Below are 21,810 nucleotides of genomic sequence, written 5' to 3' on the forward strand. Positions count from 1 at the left end.
TTTATGAGAAATGCAGTAATACACTAATTTTTGTGCTTTTAATTTTTCTGCAATGATCTAGATCAGGGGTGTCCAACTTGCAGTGTTACATTGTCATCATGGGATGTATTGTGACTTTTTTCTCCCTCGCTAAAATGGGGGTAGGCATGACCAGCATGTGATGCATCAGGCCCACGGGCCACAGGACAACCTAATCTAGACCTTTTGAGGATTTTCTTCTTCTTCTTTCAACCAAATACAGTTACTATACAAGTTGTCCTTATCTGTGTACAGCCAAATAATTTAAATATACACATACATACACATAGAAATAAAAAACTAAAAGGTACTCTATAATGATGCTACTCCAATTAGGAATAGTGAAGAAAGTAGTATTTATTCAGATGAAAATTAGAAGTAGCAATGAATTAAATTCCCATTGTACAAGAGATTTTATAGGAAAACTTTTGAAAACTGACTGGTCATTGAGTAAATAATACAATTCGATTGACATGAAAATTTCAGTTTACTATTGAAATCATAGGCTACACTGCCCACTAATAAAGCTGAAAGACTTTTTTATGTTTAGCATTCAAACATTTACGCATGCATGAACTGATTGCTTCATTTCATACATACTACTGCTGCTGTTGTTTGTTATTTTATATTAACAAGTAGTGCAATTCTTACCATTTAGGAGATCTTCCATTTTTTCGCCATGCATATTGTATATATACTTTGCTGGTGAAATAAGGTTCAGTCGTGTGGTACAGATGTCTAAAAACTTAAAACAAAATCAAAACCAGAATCATTAATATTTATTTTTTTTTAGAATGAAATATAAATATATTTATCTGTTAATGGTATCTCAGCCATTAAGGATCATTTTCAGTAAGTCTGAAGATTCACAATATTCTTCCAATCCATTTTTAATATTATTATAAATAATACAGTTATATTCATTTATAACAGTGCAAAAAGCTGATTGCCTGAATAATAGAATACAATGATAAATAAGCTAGAATTTCTAAAATATCTAGCAATGAAATAAGGAAAGCTGACTCCCAATATTCCAATTTATATTATTTGTTAGATGGCGTGGGAATGAAGAGACGAGATGTAGAAACAGTTCAGCACCTTTATGGGATTGCAATACATAATGCCAGCTGGCAGCAGGGAAGCCATTTTTAAGGGCTTGCTTATACCCAAGCCGTCCACTGACAGCAGTTTATTTCTCCCACAGCTTGATTAGCCAATCAGCAGCAGCTATGCAAATCTGAGCTGTGTACGGCCATATGTAACACCCCTCCCCTTTTAGTTTGTGGGAAGTCATAATGCATATTAATATACAATACATAATCACACAGGTAGATGATGCATCGTACAGTCCTGCTGGGCCTATGCAATTCATTAGTCCTCGAGAACTCCCAGGGGCAGACATGCTGTCTGCTGCTCCACTGTTGCCCTGTGGAAATATCTGGAACCTACTGCTTGGTATGGAGGCCTCATCTCCTGAGTCGTCACCCTCTAGTCCCAGATGACACCTTTAGACTCCAGCTGCTCTTGGTAGGTGTCCGCTCGCCTCATCCAGTGTTGAGCATAGGGTTCCTTGGTCTCTAGTAGGCAGGGCTGGTCTTTCGTGCGGAGTTCCACAATCAGGTGTTGAGGAGGCCTCTTGTTGTTCTTGGGTTGCAGAAGGCAGTGGCTTGTTTGGATGGTATAACCATGAGTCCCTCAGCCTTCTATTGAGTTAATCTATGTGCTGCCTCCATACTCATCCATCTTCTAGTTCTACTTGGTACAATTTTGGACTGCTGATTGAGATAATTTTAGCTTTCACCCATTTGGGATCTCCTGCATATTATGTGCAAAAACAAGGTCATTTATTTCCAATGACCGGGCTATTTTGTAGAGTCCATTGATTTCTCTGGTTTATAATTGGGGTTCAACCAGCTGATTCTCATGAATGCCTCTTTGGTCATCCTTACCACTCTGTCTACTTGGCCATTGCTGGCCAGATTGAATGGCGATACAAGGAAGTGTTTGATGCCCATTTTTAAGCGCTTGCCTTTTTGGGAAAAAAAAAATTAAGTGCTTGCCTGTACCCAAGCCAGCCACTGACAGCAGTTTATTTATCCCACCACTTCACTAGCCAATCAGCAACGGAGGAGAGGGAGAGGAAGAAGAGGAGGAGGAGGAAGAAGAGGAAGAAAAGAAGAGGAGGAAGAAGAAGAAGAAGAAGAAAAAGAAGAAGAAGAAGAAGAAGAAGAAGAAGAAGAAGAAGAAGAAGAAGAAGAAGAAGAAGAAGAAGAAGAAAAAGAAAAAGAAGAAGAAGACCACTTATGGCTGTTAAAATATTTTTTTTCCAGAATGGAAACAAAATTCCAATAGAGGAGAAAATATGTAGCTTATGCCTAAAGTATGGTAACCTTGGTGATCCCTGGGCTTGGTTGTTTGATTGGAGATATTTCATTGCCCAACTAGGTAACAACATTAGCATTGGTGAGTGTGGGATTTGTTCCTTTTTATTTACTGGCTTGTCCTGCCAGTGTTGGCAGGGGTTATTTTTTCCTTGACAGTTCCTTGATTAGGGCATTATTTTCTGCCGGATAATTTCTAAGGTATTAGTACCTTAAGGCCTCTGCTAGGGATCATAAGAATCGTAATCCCATGGGTAATCATTTGGATTTTATGTAGGAAAATAGGGCAGTAAAGTTTATTTGGATGTAATACAGACAATTATACCACAGGCCAGAGGAACACAGAAACAGAATTAATTCATAGCACAAACCATAATGCAGCACCTAGAAATTATAGGACACCAACACTTACAACCCAAAGTATAAATCTAGTATGTGGACAAAGACCCTTTTAAAGTAAGGAACAAGTAGACAAGACACATGAAACAATCAAGCAGTTTAAATAAATACAATTCACAGGTGAAGAAGAAAATATCAACACACTGCCTTACCAGATGGCAAATTAGAAACAAAAATTTATCAAAAAAGCTAGCAAAACTCCATTATCAGTGCTCCATTACCAAGGTAACAACCCAACCTTCTACAGCAGGAGCTATATAAGAATATTATTCATATGAACTGAAACACACTACAACAACCCAGAACACCACAAAAAGAAAGCAGACAGCCTATCCAATGTAGGCTGACAAGTAGCAGAAGAAATCTTTGAACACCAACCAGCCATCAGAAAAAAACTATGAAAACTTTTTAATCTCATAACACATGGACAAAATCAATCACAATTTCACATGGCATCTTACACAAAGCAAAATCCAAAATACTAAGGAATTCCTGGAAGCTTGACATTCAGACAAATCAACCATCAATAGACACATTGAAATAAACCATATTTACACACCATTCAAAAGAAACAACAAAAAGCTGAGAAGAAAACAAAACTAGAACATATCTAGAAGGGTTTTGCAAAATACAGACATTACCCAATCTTAGCTACCTCAAATTCTAAAATTCTAATTTATCATTTCAATAAGTTTGATGTTTTATATGAAATTATTGGAAACACTTCTCAGCATGAAATATATATATATTATATTGTGTGTGTGTGTGTGTGTGTGTGTTTTCATAGATTTTCACAGGTACAGGTATGAAGGTCTTGGCATATTCAGGTTTCTTCCCATGTAAGTTTCAGAGATTCTTGGCAACGTTTCGACAAGGTCCCACTCATCATCTTCAGGCTCATGCTTTTGGCCTTGTGCTAGGGTGACCTGAGCTGCCTTCCCTCTATAAATACTTGTGGGTGGGTATGGAGTGCTGGCTCAGCAGCTGCAAGCTGTGTTGAAACTTCCTGGGGTAACAGCTGGGGTCATTGATGTAATTGATGTATGCTGATTAGTTGATGTTTGTGGATTGGGGATGGTATACTCAGTAGTTGGAGCCTGCAGACTACTCAGCTGGTTTGTAATGTGTGTCTGTGGTGTAACATCCTGGGTTTTGGTTTGGCATATGCATGTCAGAGGGGAGTGCAGCAGTTGGGGGTGTGCTGTGCAGACCCAAACCCACACCCACCCTACAGACCAAATACAACCACCACCCAGACGCCAAACCACAGCAGCACCCCCATCTGCTGCATCCCCCTCTGTCATGCACACAAAGCAAACCATAAACACATGACCAGACCATAAACTTGCAGGCAAACCAAAAAGCTGGAAATAGAGGAATTAGATATATCTGAGGCAAAGAAGTATTCAGGCATCTCATATTTTAAATTTTCTTGCTCCAAGCACCATTAATTAACCATCTTTGTATCTTTCTTTTCATGTCCAATTCTGTAATGCTTAACTTCTTTAGATTTCTTTTCTTTTTCATCTTCCAAAATGTAAACATGAATTATAAAGCAAACTAAAATGCCTACAAAAATGTCAGTAGATCAATTCAAGTTCTCAACGTACAAATATTAATGGAATTACATGAGCCTGAGTCTCTATCCCAAATCTAAATGCAAAAGATTGGGTTTTGGTTTGGCATACAGCATCCAAACAAAATGCATAATGGAATCAATTCAATTATCTATGGGAGATGTACCTACAATTTTGTTGTAACCTCCACAGCTGAATTATCTCTACTCTAATCATATATCTAAATGGACCAATTACAAATAATAAAACAAATGTGAAATCTTTCTTCATATACAGTACTTGGATTTTGCCATGCCACATCTCAATATACCTTTTCAATTTGGTTTGGAGATGCTGCTATTTCATAACCATCCTGTCCCATGCAGTTCTTAAACACCAAAAGTCTGATCATAGGTTTTTCTATAAGTTTCTTCATACGTTTGGAAAGTACAGGGTCAGCTTTTCTTCTTTTGACATCTCTAGGAAAAATGAGACCATTCAGTGTCCAAGTTGCATTCTTCATTAACAACAGATGGTCTAGAAGAAAAGAAGTAAAGTAAATATTTAGTTTCAGAATTAAAAGCGAACATTTCATGCTCCCTTTTGCCTACTACCTTAATAACACACTGGCTGCTATCCACATAAAAGCTGATATTTTTGGAAATACGACCCCATCTTTCCGCAAACTGTGACATAAGCTGTAGCAAGCTGTCTCTATTGATAGCCTGCATAAATCATCATTCCTGAAGGGAACAGATGTTCAGGGTAGGAAAGAGTAATACCACAATTTAGTCATAATTAAAATTCACCTTAGCATGCCTCTGTAGCTGATAGAAAGCAACATTTTACTTCTCATCTGCAGAACACTTTTCTTCACCTTTGCTTCATAAAATCAAAGATACTAGTTTCTCAGCCTTGATCTACATTTGCCTAGATTTATACTGCTCATAAAGTCTCAGACAAATGATCCATTTAACAGCTGGTTTCCTAATTCTTCTCCTAAAATAATGACCCCATGCATAATATCTTAGTAGAAAAACTCAAATTTGAATGGGTAATTTGATAATTGATAATTTTTATCTGCTAACCTTGGCTATCAATCTATTTTTTTGCAATGTTAGGAAGATAGAAATTAAATATTAGTTACCATGTAAAAATATTTATTTCTAGACAAAGTGGGGACTTTGATTAAAGATCTGTGTTTATAATTTCCTTATATAGTTTATCTAATGCCTTTCTGCCCAGAATAATCCTTCAGTAAGTCAATCCTACTAAAGCTCTAAAGTGCAAAATGTACCGAGGGGGAAGGTTAGTAGAACTCATCCCTGGACTTACCTTCATTAGATTCAAGAAGAAAAGTACTCAAAACTATATAACAACTTAATAGTATTATATTTTATTTAAGTACTAAATAAAGCACTACATTAAGTGTTAATGACAGCACCCACTTCCTACAAGGTAGCCAAAAACATAGGAAATATGATGATTTTTGCATTACAAAATTGGAGATTAATTTTAAGTGATGCATTGTATAGATACAATATTTAAGGAAATTTCTGTTTGCAAATTACATGTAGTAAGTACAACAACTTTATTTATCCTGATAAATACAGATCACTTTTACTTTTTAAAAAATAATACCTGTATAACAAGAGTTCTATTCAAATCAGAAAAATAAAGGCAGTTTTAGAAAAGTTAACTTGAATATCCCATTTTCTTAATAACATTTGTTGTTAAAATCCAGTGTACTCCATCTCTTATATAGAAGTTGGTTTTCAAATTAAGTTTACAGTGTGAAATTATTTACAGCTAAAATGTTACATTGCAAAGATTGTAAACCTTTAGTAAAGAATAACAGAATAACTAATTTGGAAAAGACTTTGGAGGTCTTCTACAACATTTTAGGCAAACAGTAGTCTAGTCTCTTAAAAACTTCTAGTACTGGAGTACATTGCTCCACTGATTGTCAAAAAATCTCTCCTTAGTTCTAGGTTGTGTCTCTCCTTGATTAGTTAGTTAGTTAGTTAGTTAGTTAGTTAGTTAGTTAGTTAGTCCTGTGGCGAGAGTGGGATGGAGTTAGTGCATCCATCTAGGCTCTTCTTGACTTCTCAGCGACATTCAATATCACTGATCATGGTATCCTTCTAGGCCAGGGGTAGGTAAAATTGGCTCTTAAATGACATGTGGACTTTAACTCCCAGAATTCCTGAGTTAGCATTATCGACTCAAGAATTCTGGGAGTTGAAGTCCACAAGTCATAGAAGAGTCAACTTTGCCTACCTCTGTTCTAGGCTAACTACAGGAAAGGGGGATGGGTGGCACTTCTCTTTCTGGGGCTAATTCCAATCAATGTTGGAATCAATAATGGTTACTACTTTTTTAAAAAGTAGTAACCTTTCCTCAGCAACCATTAATTTTCAAAAATATTCATTTGTCTCCTACCTATTCACTTCCTTTCAACAATGTCTTTATTTTTCTATGTAAATGTAAAATTTCTGTGTGTGTGTGTGCGCGCACGCACACACACACACTTTCCAGGCAATTATTTGAAAAAATATTTTCTAATAGAACCCAGTCCCTGCCACTTTTCCAATAAAGAAGAGGGATGTCAATAAGTGTTCCCTCTAATTTTTTTTCCGGGTGGGCGGAGAAGTATAGTGTCTGAGCGGCAGTCCCTTCGGGACTGGGAGGCACAGAAATAATAAATAAATAAACAAACAAACAAACAAACAAATAAAAAACCCACCCTGTTGAAATTTGAGAATTTCAAAATAAAATATTGTACTGTGTGTCTATAACAGTGAGCTCATAATAGGGCAACTCTATCAATATCAAAATGCCACTTAAATAGTTGAGCTAGTTTCAAACTAGATTTTGATTTTCTTTCTCTTTTCCTTCCTCTCTTTTTTCTATCTGTTTCTCTCTCTTCCTCTCTTCCTCTCTCTCTCCTTCCCTCTCACTCTTTCCCTCTCGGCTTCTGGGCAGGTTTGGAAAACTCTGAGTTGATGATGATTTTTAAGTGAGCGATTGCTCACTGCTCAGCTTAGAGGGAACTATGATGTCAATGTGTAGTACTATTAACAGAGAGAGTTAATGACAGTCAATATACACTGGAAACCACTGGAAAAGCAGTTACATGGAAAATATGTTTTTAGTATGAATAGCAATTAAATTAAAATCAAAATGTTAAAACTGAAGAAGATACTGGCCTATGACATTTCTGTACAATATTCTCAAATATTTAGAAGTTCAGCAATTTACTAAAAATTATTTGGATTTTTTTTTCCATTAAAATTTTAGGTTTGTAAAATAAAACTGACAGTATAAAATAATCTGTCTCCTTTATTTATCTAGAAGGAATGTTATTAAGTAAATGCTATCAGTTAATTGTAACAATATTTTAATGTATTTTTGCAGTGTTGTGAGAATGAAAATATTGGGAACAAAAAGTATAAAAAAATCATGTTGAACTTTTGAAATCCTAAAGAAACGGTTTCAAATATTATACCATAATAGTAGCAAATGAAGCAACCATGGTATTTAGCAAAAGATCAAGGAGAAAATTAGACTAATAAGCAAATCTGAAAGCTTAATTGCCAGAAAACTTTGACTGATGTGCAGATAAATAAGTGACAAAACATATAAAAGAACAATGAGAAAGAGAAGAGCAATTGCAGTAGTATGACAGAAGTGTTAACAATGGCCCAAATTCCACACAACTCCATTTTTGTTGTTGAGGAAAAAATTCTAATAGCAACTTGTCATACATTTCCTTCAAACTGAGATAATCACAATGGGGCAACAATGAGCCAGGAGTCAATTTCAAAATAGAATAACTGGCATCATTTGAAACACTTTTTTCCATTTAAATATATCAAAGAAGCAGAAATAGAAAAATATATGTAAACAGTTACACTAAGAAATCTGAAAATAATTTTGCCACCTATATAAATTACTATGAAAATACCCTAAATTTTTGGAGTATAAGACGCACCTTTTTCCACCCTATACTCTGAATGTAGCTTTTTTCAAAGCTTTTTTTCCAACCCTAACTAGGTGCTAATGACCTTCCCAGCTCTTACCTGGTAGACTCTTTCATTGTTACTCTTTGCAAAAAATATTTTCCAAGCCCTAAGTCTTTGCAAACTTTTTTTGTTGCTCTACTTGCTCAGAATATTTCTTTTCAGTCCTAACCAGATGCTAACGATGTTCCCAGCTATTATCAGCTTGCAAGCTCTTTCATTGTTACTCTCTCCAAATGAAGTTTTTTTAAACCTTAACCATGGGATAAAATAATGTGCTGAAGGTGACCAGACTAAGGATGCTATCCAGATGAATATCTGGTAGGTAGGCAGATTTTTTATCCTATTTTCCTCCCCCAAAACTAAAATGTGTCTTATACTCCAAAAAATACGTTAATATTCTTATCCAATGACATGGAACAACATCAGTGGCTCTTTTTTTAAAAAAAGCTCAAAAATCCTGGGAAAGATTATGACCATGGAAAAACTCTCACATTGCCAGTATCTTGCTTGTTAACTACTAGATGCTGCTAGCAGGGAGATGGTAGGAAATGGAAAAAGAATAGAAGGAGCACATATTATTAAATGTCCTGCATAATTTAAAATTAACACATATAGTAAGGAATCAAAAGGACACCTATTATTTTCATAGGTGCATAAACTAGCATAACTTATGATATAAGTGTAAAAAAACATTTTAAAAATATATTTAACCAAGATATCATTTTTTAAAATTAGATATTCAGTTTTCAATGAACATTTCAAAAATGAAAAATGCAAATAACATTTAAACTTCCTACATCCTCACCAACATGAATGAGATGAACATTTATTGCCATTCACTAGACTGGACAATAGCAAGCATAAATTCTGAATTCCATCAATTTCAAAAATATAAATTCAGGACAATGCTTCCTCTCCTAGTTTAAGAAAATCAATTATAATTGTAACTAATAATAAGCAGAGTTTCTTATAATATAGGATATAATCATGATGTTTGAAGCTACATAATTAAGTAGTTCCACAATGTTATTTGCAGTCAGACAAACATCATCTCACACACAGACACCTGAATAAAAACATCCCATCTCTTGTAATCCAAGACAAACAAGTGCCCTTTGTTACTTTCAAGAGGAAGGAAGACAGAAACAAGAGGGATGCTTATGTTGCACAGAGGAAAGCTTTTCTGCTAAAGATATATTCTGATTTAGCTGACTGAGACTGATTTCCACACTGCTTGAGATAAGATATAAACTCTCTAAGTATACAAAGTACCTCAGTAGTGATTGTAGAAAGAGAAGCTACTTAAAGCAGCTGAGAGTTTTATAGTTTTTGTCATATATGCTCATAATAAGACATGATAAACCAGTTTGTTCAGGTCATGGTATTTCCGTGAGGTGAATAATAGTCATCTGAAATTTAGTTTCCAAAACCATGAAAAATGTACACAGTTTTAAATCATGTTTAAGAGATTAAGATGCAGTCAGCATCTTCATGCATTCCCCCTCTCATCAAGCAAAAGTGAAAAGCTTTACCAATTATTGGAAGAGATGGCAATTTATTTTTAGCATTCACATTTTTTTTATTATATAACAAAGTCTTCTGAAGAAATAGAAGATAGATCAAAGCCTTGGGCACAGGTTAATGTGATTCAATCGTAAACAAAAGAATGAAGTTAATTAAAGAAGTTGATAGCATAGAAAACATAACACGAGTACTTTTATCCAATGAGGTACATAATAATGTAGTGCAAGCATGCCTTGAGGTATAATAAAACAAAGTGGCAAGGACATACTGGATAGAGTTAATATAATTTCCAAACTTGTTTTTGATAAATAAATATGTATAAAATACCCATTTTCTTATAAAGAATTGTGTATTTCAAATATGTTATATATTTATGTTTAGACTTTGATAAAATTCTCTGCATAGTAATATTCTTACAATGCATGCATGATTACTTCATTAGCCACAAGCATTTACTTTAAAAAAAAAATTATTTCCAGCTAAAACACATGTCTATTTCTCTTTCTGCTTACTCAGACTTTCTTACAACCATGCTAATGAAATATCGCTACAGAGTTAATCTAACGAACCATATTTCCTGATCAATATTGAAAAGCATAGTGAAGTAATATTTATTTATGCTTGCATATTATTTAAACATATGAATATTTTCTATTGACAATTTATAGAAAATACATTTCTGCCATCAGTCTTCTGTTTCTGTTTAACGCATACTGTCAAAACTGTATTTTAAAAATGCCAGTTGAAATGTCCAAGTTTATTTTCAACAAACAAGTAAATATTAGTTTTTCTACTCACTTCCACAAACATAAATGCTTTATAGATGAATTTTTATATTTCAATAGAAACTGTAGGTTGTATTTTTCAACTACTTATATCTCTTTTGAATAATATTTTAAACTTTTCCTTCTATAAAAACTTCTTTTGAGTGTTCATGAACCTTTATAAAATATATGATGATATATTTTTCCCCCAAAGAGGCTTTCTCTCCTGGCTAGCAAAAGTAACACATACCAGGGGTGGGTTCCTCACAATTCAGACCAGGTTGCCCAAACTGGTAGCGACCTGCTGGTGACGTCAGGATGATATAACTAAACTGGATTGGTCAGTGCCAGTCCATCGGGGCCACCATCTTTTTTAAAAAAAATTTTTTTTTCCTTCTGTGCATGCACAGAAGCCGAGTTTCTGGCAGTGCGCATGTGTCACCATTATTATTATTTTTGGCATTTTGGGGATTTTTATAAAAAAATCAGGTTGTTGTGGGGGGTTTGCACTGTGCACGTGCACTCGTAGAAGAAAGTTAACCAGCAGCATGGTAAGATGAAACACACGCAATATAATGAAGTTGTCATGAAGAGTGGACTTGCTTGTATTATTAATTGTAGCCAAATTATACTTTTTTGCAATATTGATATAAGAGTTAAAATTCAATGAAAATTCTTCAGAATGACTAGAGAAATAGTCTTGTTAACATTGCATATAAATGTGTGTGTTTGTGTGTGTATAGGTGGATGACACTATTGACATCATTTATAGAAAGTTTTCCAATACATTGTGATGAATGCACAATCCTATTAAATGAATAAATCAGCCTGGAAAACCTAAGGGATGATTTTGGTGCATCTTCAATGTTAAACAGTGACTTTTTAATAGTAATACTTACTCTTACAGGGGCCTCTTAATAGACACTCAATACACTGTGCTGTGCCCAACCTCACCTACTCTTTCTTTTCTCAAAAGACAAGGCACATCTGCCACCTGCTCTTCTCTGAGTCCCAGAAACAACTGTCGAGCAGCAAAAAGATTGATTATCAGTCAAATAGTATTCCAGTGCACCAGATTTTGGTAGGTTAAGCTTGCTGATCCAGCAAGAGTTGGTGTGAAATTTTCAGCAATGTGTGCCAATATTTTGGTGCAAGAGGAACAGCAGTGCATGTCATCATGAAACACAGCCAAAAGATGCAGACAAAGCAGAGAAGTTTTTGTTGAGTGCAAAGGAAGCAGAGATCAAGAAAGAACAAAATGCTTCTTGGATTTGGAAATCTCAGTGGCTGATAATACTGTATATTTAGAAAAGTTGCATATTGTTCAAAAATTATTCTACTATTCTACTGCTTATTTATAAAAAGGATGGCAACATTACATTCTGCTGAACCTGATAGTATAATGCAAAGGAAATACTGATTATTAGGATAAATGCAAAGATAATTCGTTAGAAGAATTTTTAAAACAAAACAGGATGTTTGCTTAATTTGCATCTTCTTATTGACTTAATGTATTAAAACACATTCGGTGGATTATTTGGATTCTATTCAGGAAAACTGTCACATCATCTATAATATGACACTGCATGAATAATTCATGAACAATCGACTACTTATTACAGACATATTATCTTCAAAAATACTAAAGATCCGTGGATATATTGTATTGCTCACCAAATAGATTTAAATTAAATATTTCAATCATTTTAAACATAATAAACACAAACGTTTTGATTAATAAGATTTTATTAAGGATGTCAGGGATGTTCATTTGGGGACAGCTTTTCTGCTTTATTTTGAAGCATGATTTGCTGCTTGCATGGTATTCAATTTCTTTAAACTAGACTCAAGAATTTTTCCCATTCAAGATTTTTAGCACTCAGTATAAAAGTTTTAAGAAAAAGGAGTTTAATAATATGCTTAATATGACATTCATTTTAGAAGACTTATATGTTGACATCACAAATGTTTTCATTGATATTAAGCATAATATATTATAGAAAGCCTGAAAAGATATAATGAAAACTACTTGTAGCTCCACTAAAACACTGGACTTATCTTCTAAAAATATTATGCAAATAAAAATTAGTTCAGCTGCAGTATTTTCAATTATGAGTTATTATAATTCTTTATTTTATTAATGGTATGATATTAAAATTGTTACTTTTCTCATTCCATCTTACCATGAAGCTTCAATTTGGCTAATGGTTTTGTTTCCTAATATTTTAAATCCCAACTATGTGCTATAACCAATTTCTAACATTATGCAGCATTTTGTATTTAAATTTCTTAATCATTCAATCCAGCAGAACACAGCTCAAATTAAAAACCATGTGGCAATTATATGATATATTATTCTACATTTTATTCTTGAATTCCCCGGAAAATCTATTACAAGAATTAATTACAGGAGACAATGGCTTCAGATACTAAATACTTTTTAAAATGCTTTAAATTTCAAAATGCAATGGTAGCTACACAAATAAATTTATATATAAATTTAGGCTGAATATTACACATTCCTGCATAAGACATCTGATAATTATTTTAATGCTTTGTCTTAATAAAGGTCAAATGACTAAATTAATAAAGCACTTACACTCTGAACTATTATTTTTGCTGGTGTAATAAGCTTAATGAATTGTGTCTGTAAGATGTCAGTGAAACTAAATAGTAAATTCAATAATCTCTGATTTAATTTATTATATTTTCACCATTTAACCTCCTGCAGGCTCCCTAATGTCTATTCAAATCTATATTAAATTAAGCACCAATGCTAATGAAGGGCAATGAACATGGCTGTCAGTAGATTTTTCTTTCATTAAGCACATTATCCTCTTACTGAGCTGTAAATGAGTAAACATTAGTTTTGTTAAACCATGCAAAAAGACAGGATGAAAATTGTTTTTAATTGCACCCCTTAATCCACTGACTGTGGCATTTTTTTTACCTTTGATTTTTTTGAATGGATTTGAAAAGGGCTCTCCAGTTGAAATATAAACGTCAGCATCATGGGGTATGTCTATAGCACTCAGGACTTCGGTGCCGTCTGCTAAGAAGATTCGTCGGGCAGCCATGTTCAGCTTCAGCTTTTCAGTGCATTCCTCCAGCAGCTAAATGAACAGAATAAGGTAAGAAAAATTAAGAACAGAAATAGATTTCTGCGGTCTGCTACTAATCAAGAATCAAAACTTAGAGCCTCCCAAAAGGTACAATATGCAGAGTCAGTTGCCAAGCAAGCTGTCAATGGTACTATTGTCACCATTGTATGAACCATGAAGAGAGATTTCACATTCTACATTACTTAGGTGGCTTGGGTTTTTTTGTATATATTAAATTTAATATAAAGAAAAATCAGTGTTTACACTAATGGCTGTATACTGTTTCATTTCAAAATTAACAAAATCCTTATCTTTTGGGGGTTTGAGATGCATATCCAAATAAATAATAAAGATACTTACCAATTTAATGGAAGGTGGCACAGTAACTTTGGCAAATATATTTATTTCACCATTTTTGTAAGCAGTTACTCTGAGTATCTGTGATGTCTGTTTAAAAATCTGGGATGTCTCAGAGGCCTTCCTGGAAAAGTACAGTTTTGAGGAAGAAAATTGTTGAACTCTATTGCAAAATAATTCCAGTTCAATTAAATAAAAAAGTAACTAGAACATACCATGTATCTATTCTAAAATCACATTTATTTATTTAATTTTGTCTTTCTTAATAATTGTTTGGCTTATTACTCTTATATTTTAGACAAAATTCAAGGTGACGTATTGATGTAATGTAAGTTTGTTATTAGGCAAGTTTAGAAAGTAAATGTATTCTTCTTACTCCTTCAAATTATTTGACTTGTTTATTGTATGTACTATTTATTGTTGTAAGCTGCCCTGAGTCCCATTGAGATTGGGTGGCAAGAATTAAAAAATTAAATTAAATAAAATAATTAAATTAAATTAAATTAAATTAAATTAAATTAAATTAAATTAAATTAAATTAAATTAAATTAAATTAAATTAAATTAAATTAAATTAAATTAAATTAAATTAAATTAAATTAAATTAAATTAAATTAAATTAAATTAAATTAAATTAAATTAAATTAAATTAAATTAAATTAAATTAAATTAATTAAATTAAATTAAATTAAATTAAATTAAATTAAATTAAATTAAATTAAATTAAATTAAATTAAATTAAATTAAATTAAATTAAATTAAATTAAATTAAATTAAATTAAATTAAATTAAATTAAATTAAATTAAATTAAATTAAATTAAATTAAATTAAATTAAATTAAATTAAATTAAATTAAATTAAATTAAATTAAATTAAATTATACATTTTACATTTTGTACAATGCCAGGACATTTAAATACTCACTCACTGTTTTAAATTTAAACTATAACAATAGTATCTTTTTGATTTTGTGATACTTGCAAGCACTATTGACACTTCAATAATGTCTCTCTGAAACTAATATTTGTGGACCTGCTTTCAAGGGGTTTTATGAATTTTTTTCTTATTATATTAGGAGCAGAGAGCAAAGGTAACACAGCAGTAATGTTACGCTTTATAACAAGGCAATGTTACTATTCATTTTGGGGCCACAGATTTTTACATTAATATCACAAGGGAAAAATCTAATAAATGTAATTGGAATATATTCAGTCAACATAAAAATATTCATTGTGTAAAGCTTATTCCCCTTCTACATGGTGATCATTTTCCAGTACTTCCAGTTTATCTTCTATCCCTTCTCCTCTTCCATCTTAACCTACTCACTCCTTTTGTTATCAAATATCTTTCTGCACACAATTCATTTTTAATGAGAAGAAAAAATTATATGGACTGCTTGAAGGGAGAGTTGTATAGCATTCATTAGATATGTATTATAGAATAATGAAATTGTCATATTTGGCTCTTATTGGTGTCAAAATTACTTTATACATAGTAATTTAAAAGAGAATATATTTTTTCATTCCTGTGAAAACTTCCTATACAATATATTTGTGACATTGAAACAATTTTTCAAAAGCCTAAGATAGAAATCCTAAATCCATTTAACAAGAAAATACTTACAGTGAATTCAGAGTAGCTAACTTCTAAGTGAAAATACTTAGAAATACCCTGTAATATTATTAAACGCTAAAAATATAAATACATATTGCACTTTAACTATATTTTTCCCAATTAAATCACCCTGATTTTGTTAAAAAGCAATAAAATAAGAGCAAGTACGGACATAGTTAAAAGAAACATGGAACAAATTTGATTACCTTATCTGACCTGATGGAGCACTAATAGGTCTGTTTGTCTTGTATGGCGATGTAAGGTACAAATTGTTTGTACTATTTGATTCGTAGCTGGCTAGTTTTGATTTTCTATCATTTTTCTGAACTGGTTTTTTTTGATGTACGGAACCATCTTGAAATCCTGACCTTCTTGATACTACCAATGACTGGGGAGGACTCTTAGGGCCAAATAGAGACTTTCTTTGCCTTTCTTCTGGTTTTTTAGCTTTCTTTGTAAAGGACGTAATTAATTTTCTGGAAGAAAGAAAAAGTAGTAAAAAACAGATAGTTTGATATCATACTAGGATAAAGATAATATGGAGAAACAGTTACACCCAAGTTTGGAAATAGTTAAATTAATACAAATAGTTCATCTCATTCCTGCAAGAGGAATATTTTAAAGATCAAGAAATTATAACTACATTAAAGAGACAAATGCATACAAAACACATTTGAGTTTTTAAGCTAACAGCCATATAGTTATATTTATTCATTTATTTAAATTACTTATATGGCTGCACACAATAACAAGTAGACCAGACCAAGAAATTCATTGTGGCCTGTACATGTCATGCAAGCCCATTCTACATTATGGCCAGTATACAAAGTTAAAACAATAATATAACCATTCAAATCACAACGCTTGAAGTCAACATTATAATCATAATTTATTAAAACAAAAAAATCCCCCAGCATTTACCAGCAGAGCTCACCTCACTTTTTGACCAAAGGAAAGCTGAGAAAACTGCTTGGCCTTTCTTATGGAAGGTGACCTTAATATGCATTCCTGCCAAATCTATTAGGACCAGCAAAAATAATGGACGATAGGCAATTTTGGAAAGAGCCTGGCTCTATATTTTAAAATGATTCATATATTATTATCTATATTTTGGTTTACTGTACACTACTGTGGGTCTATTTGGAAATTTGCAATGTACAGTATATAAAAACAGACAAACTAATAAAATGTAATTGTTCTTAAAATAACTTAGCTGGTTGCCAATCCGTTACTGATCATTTCATAAACTGCAGGTTTTATTCTATAGTTTGTAAATTATGGATTAGTCTCCATGGGGGGGGGGAGAGAGCTGAGAAGGGGGCTCACTATTTTTTTCATTATGATCAAAATTGCACAAACATGTGTAAGTATGGTCAAAACCTGCTCTGATATTACTGTAAAATTTGCCAAAGTGAGTCGGCAGTGGAGTAGATAAAATTAAAATATTTTTGACAGGGGTTTTGCAAGCGCAATATAGAGTTGCACTTATCCAAAGATGAGACCCTGTGTGATATACAGATTAGCATATGATTAAAAGTAAGTGATGCATTTATTCCTCGACCAACCCTAACTCAAATGAAATCAATAATTTTATTCATCAGAGGCTATGCAGATTCATTTATCATTTTACAGGGTTACCATATTGAGAAGTTTGAGATTCTTGAATGAAACCTAGGCAGTTTAGGAGCCTACTATTGTATTTGCATAGGAATGTGCTTCAGATGCCTTCTGCCTTCTAAGTGACACAGCTGGAGTTTGGATGAGATTTTTAAATGGCAGTATTCTATTGCTAGAAGTGTTTCATAATGGGGAAAAATCTGAGAGAGATTTTTTTCTCTTTTTGGTGTTATTCATTTGCTTGTTCATCTATTTATTTACCTAGCCACCTATCATCTTGCCCAGGCCTTTAACTTTCAATCTCTTATTGGTTCCTATTGTATTTGCATTATTCTCTTTTCTACTTTAAGGCAATATGTATCCATTTTGTACCAGGGAGGGGCTATATGTTTTTTATGTCGGATCAAAGCTGAAGGGATCAGGTCTGGTGATTCAGCTGTTAATTTTTTGCCTTACAAGGCAGAAGCTGCCAGATCAAATCCCAGTAAGGGTGTGGCTAGCTGATGAGGCCAGAACAAGGCCGAAATGGTGCCATCCTAGTCTCCCTTAATTTTAAAATTTCAGCAAAAAACATGTGATACATATAGAATATAGTTGTCGGCTATGAATAAATTAACTGCCTTGAAATGGCCCTGGGTTGGGCCTAGAGGCAAAGAGGAGCTGTGACCTTCCTTCAATATACCAGGGTGAACTGACATAAAAAACATATATTCCCCCCCCCCCGGTACAGAGCTGAAGGGATCAGGTCTGGTGGCTCAGCTGTTAATTCTCTGCCTTACAAGGCAGAAGCCGCCGGAGCAAATCCCAGTAAAGGTGTGGCTAGCTGATGAGGCCAGAACAAGGCCGAAATGGTGCCATCCTAGTCTCCCTTAATTTTAAAATTTCAGCAAAAAACATGTGATACATACATACATACATACATACATACATACATACATACATACATATATTTCTTTTATATATATATATATATGTAGATTGTTCTGAGTTCGGGTTTTGCCCTGCGTAATATTTTGAGTGTCTATGCAACGTTTCGGTGAAATCACATTCACCATCATCAGGCTGAAGTTATAAGTTTCGTGCTGCTGTAAATCTACGAAAACATATATATATAAAACATTTGATATATATATATATATATATATATATATATATATATATACACACACACATTTATATTTATATATATATACACATTTATATATATATTTATATACAGTATATAACATATATATGTGTGTGTATACACACACACACACACACATATACTGCTCAAAAAATAAAGAGAACACTCAAATAACACATCGTAGATCTGAATGAATGAAATATTCTCATTGAATTCTTTGTTCTGTACAAAGTTGAATGGGCACAACAGCACATGAAATCAGTGTTGCTTCCTAAGTGGAGAGTTTGATTTCACAGAAGTTTGATTTACTTGGAGTTATATTGTGTTCTTTAATTGTTCCCTTTATTTTTTTGAGCAGTGTGTGTATGTATGGGTATGTAAATCCCTCTGGGTCCATTAGGCATCTGTGGTGGAGGATTGGAGTCGAAAAGTCAAGCCGTAGCAGGGAATGATCTGACCATGACAAAGGCAAGATATCTAAGGCAATTGCCCCAGGAGGAATACCATGTTGAGTGTATGTGTCCCCCTCATGGGTCGGACCCTGAACTACTTGGGTCAGATCCATTGTTGCCATGGAGGCTATGAACTTCTGCACCACTTCTGAGGATTCACCAAGTGACGGTAGATTAAAGTCCCCCAAGACCAATAGTCTGGGGAACTCTACCGCCAGCTCAGCTACCACCTCGAGTAGCCTAGGCAGAGCCACGCAGCTAGGAGGCATATTCTTGAGCAACAAGTTAACCTGAACCCCTAGATCCAACCTCAAAAGTAGTAGCTCACATTTGACTATCTCAGGTGCAGGGAGTCTGCGGAGAGGGGCGGCATACAAATCCAATAAATAAATAAATGGGCTGAAGGTCTTCCGGACTATGACTGCCACTCCTCCACCCCTTCCCTGATGTCACAGATGGTACAACACCTAAAACCCATCTGGGTACATCTCCTCTGGGCCCAGCCGTGTCTCAGTCACACATGACAGGTCAGCCTCCTTATCCACGAGTAAATCATGGATGAGAGGACCTTTATTCCCAACCGACCTGCATTGAGTAGCAGCTGCCTGAGCCCAGAGTCCAGATTTTGTCTATGACGAGTTATTTGGGTTGAGCTAGATGTCTCAGAGGGGCCAGAACAAAGAATTGCTTTTAAGCAGCGAATTCTGGTTCCCTGCAAGTGGCCTGAGATAGGCCTGGGTTATCTCCCCCCCCCAAGTGGTCCACATGATTTAACATTATGAATTTAGTGGTCCCTGGGGTCCAAAGTGTTAGAGACCTCTGGTCTATCACACTCTTGGGTAAAGCTTGTGAGCTATTTCCTCCTTTCAGTGGTCCATGAAAGTATATCTATAGCATGTAGATAATAAAATTGAAAAAAAGATGAACAATATTTTTAGAGATCTATGGATACCTTGTTGCTGGGTGTGACAAGGAATGGTTTTTAGGGGAGGGGCTAGGTGAGGCACCCCTTGATGTGAGTGACATTGGGTTGACCACACGCACCCGTCACATGCCCACTCAATCACATGACCACAAAGCTACGCCTGCCCATTCATAAGACCACAAAGCCACACCTGCCTAGTCACATGAACACCTGCCTAGTCACATGCTCACCCAGTCACATGACCACTAAGCCTGCCCCAGTCACATGACTATCATGTCACACCCACAAAATAAGCAATGCCTATAGAACCTGTAATAAAAAAAATAAGAATCCATCCCCGCCCTTAAATATATGGTTTTGAAAACAGCATGTCAAAGTATAATCTTTAATTATATTTGAGGAAATTATATTCACATACTTTTCCATTCTTGTAGTCTCTTCACTTAGTAGTTGTGAAGTCCAAGATGACGATGAAACCAAGTAATTTGTTTCTGACGTTTCGGACCAGGGAATATAAAATGAGCCATCACTTTCTGTTTCACTGTTTTCCATTTCCTCCTTAATAAATAATGAAGTACAAGATCAACCACAAGTTTTTCTAAATCAGTAAAACTAAACTAAATTAAGTCTAAGTACAGTGGTACCTCGTCTTACGAACTTAATTCATTCTGTGATGAGGTTCGTAAGAAGAAAAGTTCGTAAGATGAAACAATGTTTCCCATAGGAATCAATGTAAAAGCCAATAATGTGTGCAAGTCCATTAGGAAAATACAAAACATTAAGGTTGGGGTTTTTTTTAAAAAAAAGCGGCGGGCGAACTAAGCTGAGGCGAACAGAGTAGGGGGAGGGACAGCGAGAGGTGGCAAGAGGTGGCAGTCCCAATGAAGCAAGGCGAAAAGAGCTTCTCTTGAGCTCCATAAGTCTATCCCTCCCGTTTCTGTCCACCCCACTCTGCTCATTTCCCCTACACCTTTCTCCTCTCTTGAGCTCCATGAGTCCCTGCCTCCCGTTTATGTCCACCCCACTCTGCTCATTTCCCCGACACCTTTCTCCTCTTGAGCTCCAGGAGTCTTTGCCTCCCGTTTCTGTCCACCCCAACCTGCTCATTTCGCCCACACCTTGCTCCTCTCTTGAGCTCCATGAGTCCCTGCCTCCTGTTTCTGTCCACCCCATTTTGCTCATTTTCCCCACGCCTTTCTCCTCTCTTGAGCTCCATGATTCCCTGCCTCCCATTTGTCTGGGCACTGGGACAGACTTATTCCTTTCCCCGGTCCCAGAGAATGCAAAACGCTCCCTTGTTTCCAGGCTGCCCAGATGAAAGGGAGGGCTTCTTTACTCTGGGTCGCTAGGAGAGACTTCCTCCCTCCTTGACAGCCCCACTTTGGCTTCTGCCCTCCTTGACAGCCCCGCTGCCTCGTTCTCCTTTTCCTCCCCCTTCTTTTTTCCTCCTTCTTGTCCTCCTTTCTTCCTCCTCCTTCTCCTCTTCCTCTCCCTTGTCCTCCTCCTTTCTTTCTCTTTCTCCTCCACCAGCATCCAAATGACTGCCCCCCTCTTCCTGTCCCTCTGCTGCCCCCCCCAGGTCACTCACTCATTCGCTGGTGGGCAGGGCTGGGAAAGCGATCGCTCTTCCCCAGCTGTGTCTTCTGGAGCGCCATAGGACAGCACTGGCACAACTTGGGGAAGGAAGGAAGGAGCTTTAGGAGTGGGTGGAGGGGTTGGTTACAGGATTCTTTTCCTCCTCTTCCTTCTCCTCCTCCTCCCTTTCTCCTTCTATTCTTCCTTCTCCCCTTCTTCCCCCTCCTCCTTTCTTTCTCTTCCTCCCTCACCAGCATTCAAACGACCATCCCCCGTCATCCTGGATCTGTCCTTTCCTCTGCCGGGATATCCCTTTTGCTTGCCTTAAATCCTGCTATTATAGTGCCTCCGAAGCCAAGGGAGGGGGGGAAAGAGA

The 21,810-nt window shown here is 35.1% G+C and overlaps 2 protein-coding genes across 4 annotated transcripts in view; one reads left to right on the forward strand and one right to left on the reverse strand.

Moving 5' to 3' along the window:
- Positions 1 to 21,810, reverse strand: part of DCDC1 (doublecortin domain containing 1) — a 315,249-nt gene that overhangs the window by 263,560 nt on the left and 29,879 nt on the right. For 2 of the 3 annotated variants that reach the window (XM_070762118.1, XM_070762110.1), the window contains exons 2-7: positions 20,278 to 20,417; positions 15,946 to 16,215; positions 14,129 to 14,249; positions 13,618 to 13,780; positions 4,686 to 4,891; positions 670 to 763 (exon numbers count right to left, since the gene is read on the reverse strand). In XM_070762118.1, coding sequence (XP_070618219.1) covers positions 670 to 763; positions 4,686 to 4,891; positions 13,618 to 13,780; positions 14,129 to 14,249; positions 15,946 to 16,215; positions 20,278 to 20,417 — 994 coding nt within the window. Of the gene's footprint in view, positions 1 to 669; positions 764 to 4,685; positions 4,892 to 13,617; positions 13,781 to 14,128; positions 14,250 to 15,945; positions 16,216 to 20,277; positions 20,418 to 21,810 lie in introns of those variants that run through there. The other variant, XM_070762129.1, reaches the window with a different exon arrangement.
- DNAJC24 (DnaJ heat shock protein family (Hsp40) member C24) overlaps positions 1 to 21,810 on the forward strand; it is a 197,183-nt gene that overhangs the window by 100,078 nt on the left and 75,295 nt on the right. The window lies entirely within an intron of this gene.

The sequence above is a fragment of the Erythrolamprus reginae genome, chromosome 1 (assembly GCF_031021105.1).
Source record: "Erythrolamprus reginae isolate rEryReg1 chromosome 1, rEryReg1.hap1, whole genome shotgun sequence".
NCBI classification, from domain to species: Eukaryota; Metazoa; Chordata; class Lepidosauria; order Squamata; family Dipsadidae; genus Erythrolamprus; species Erythrolamprus reginae.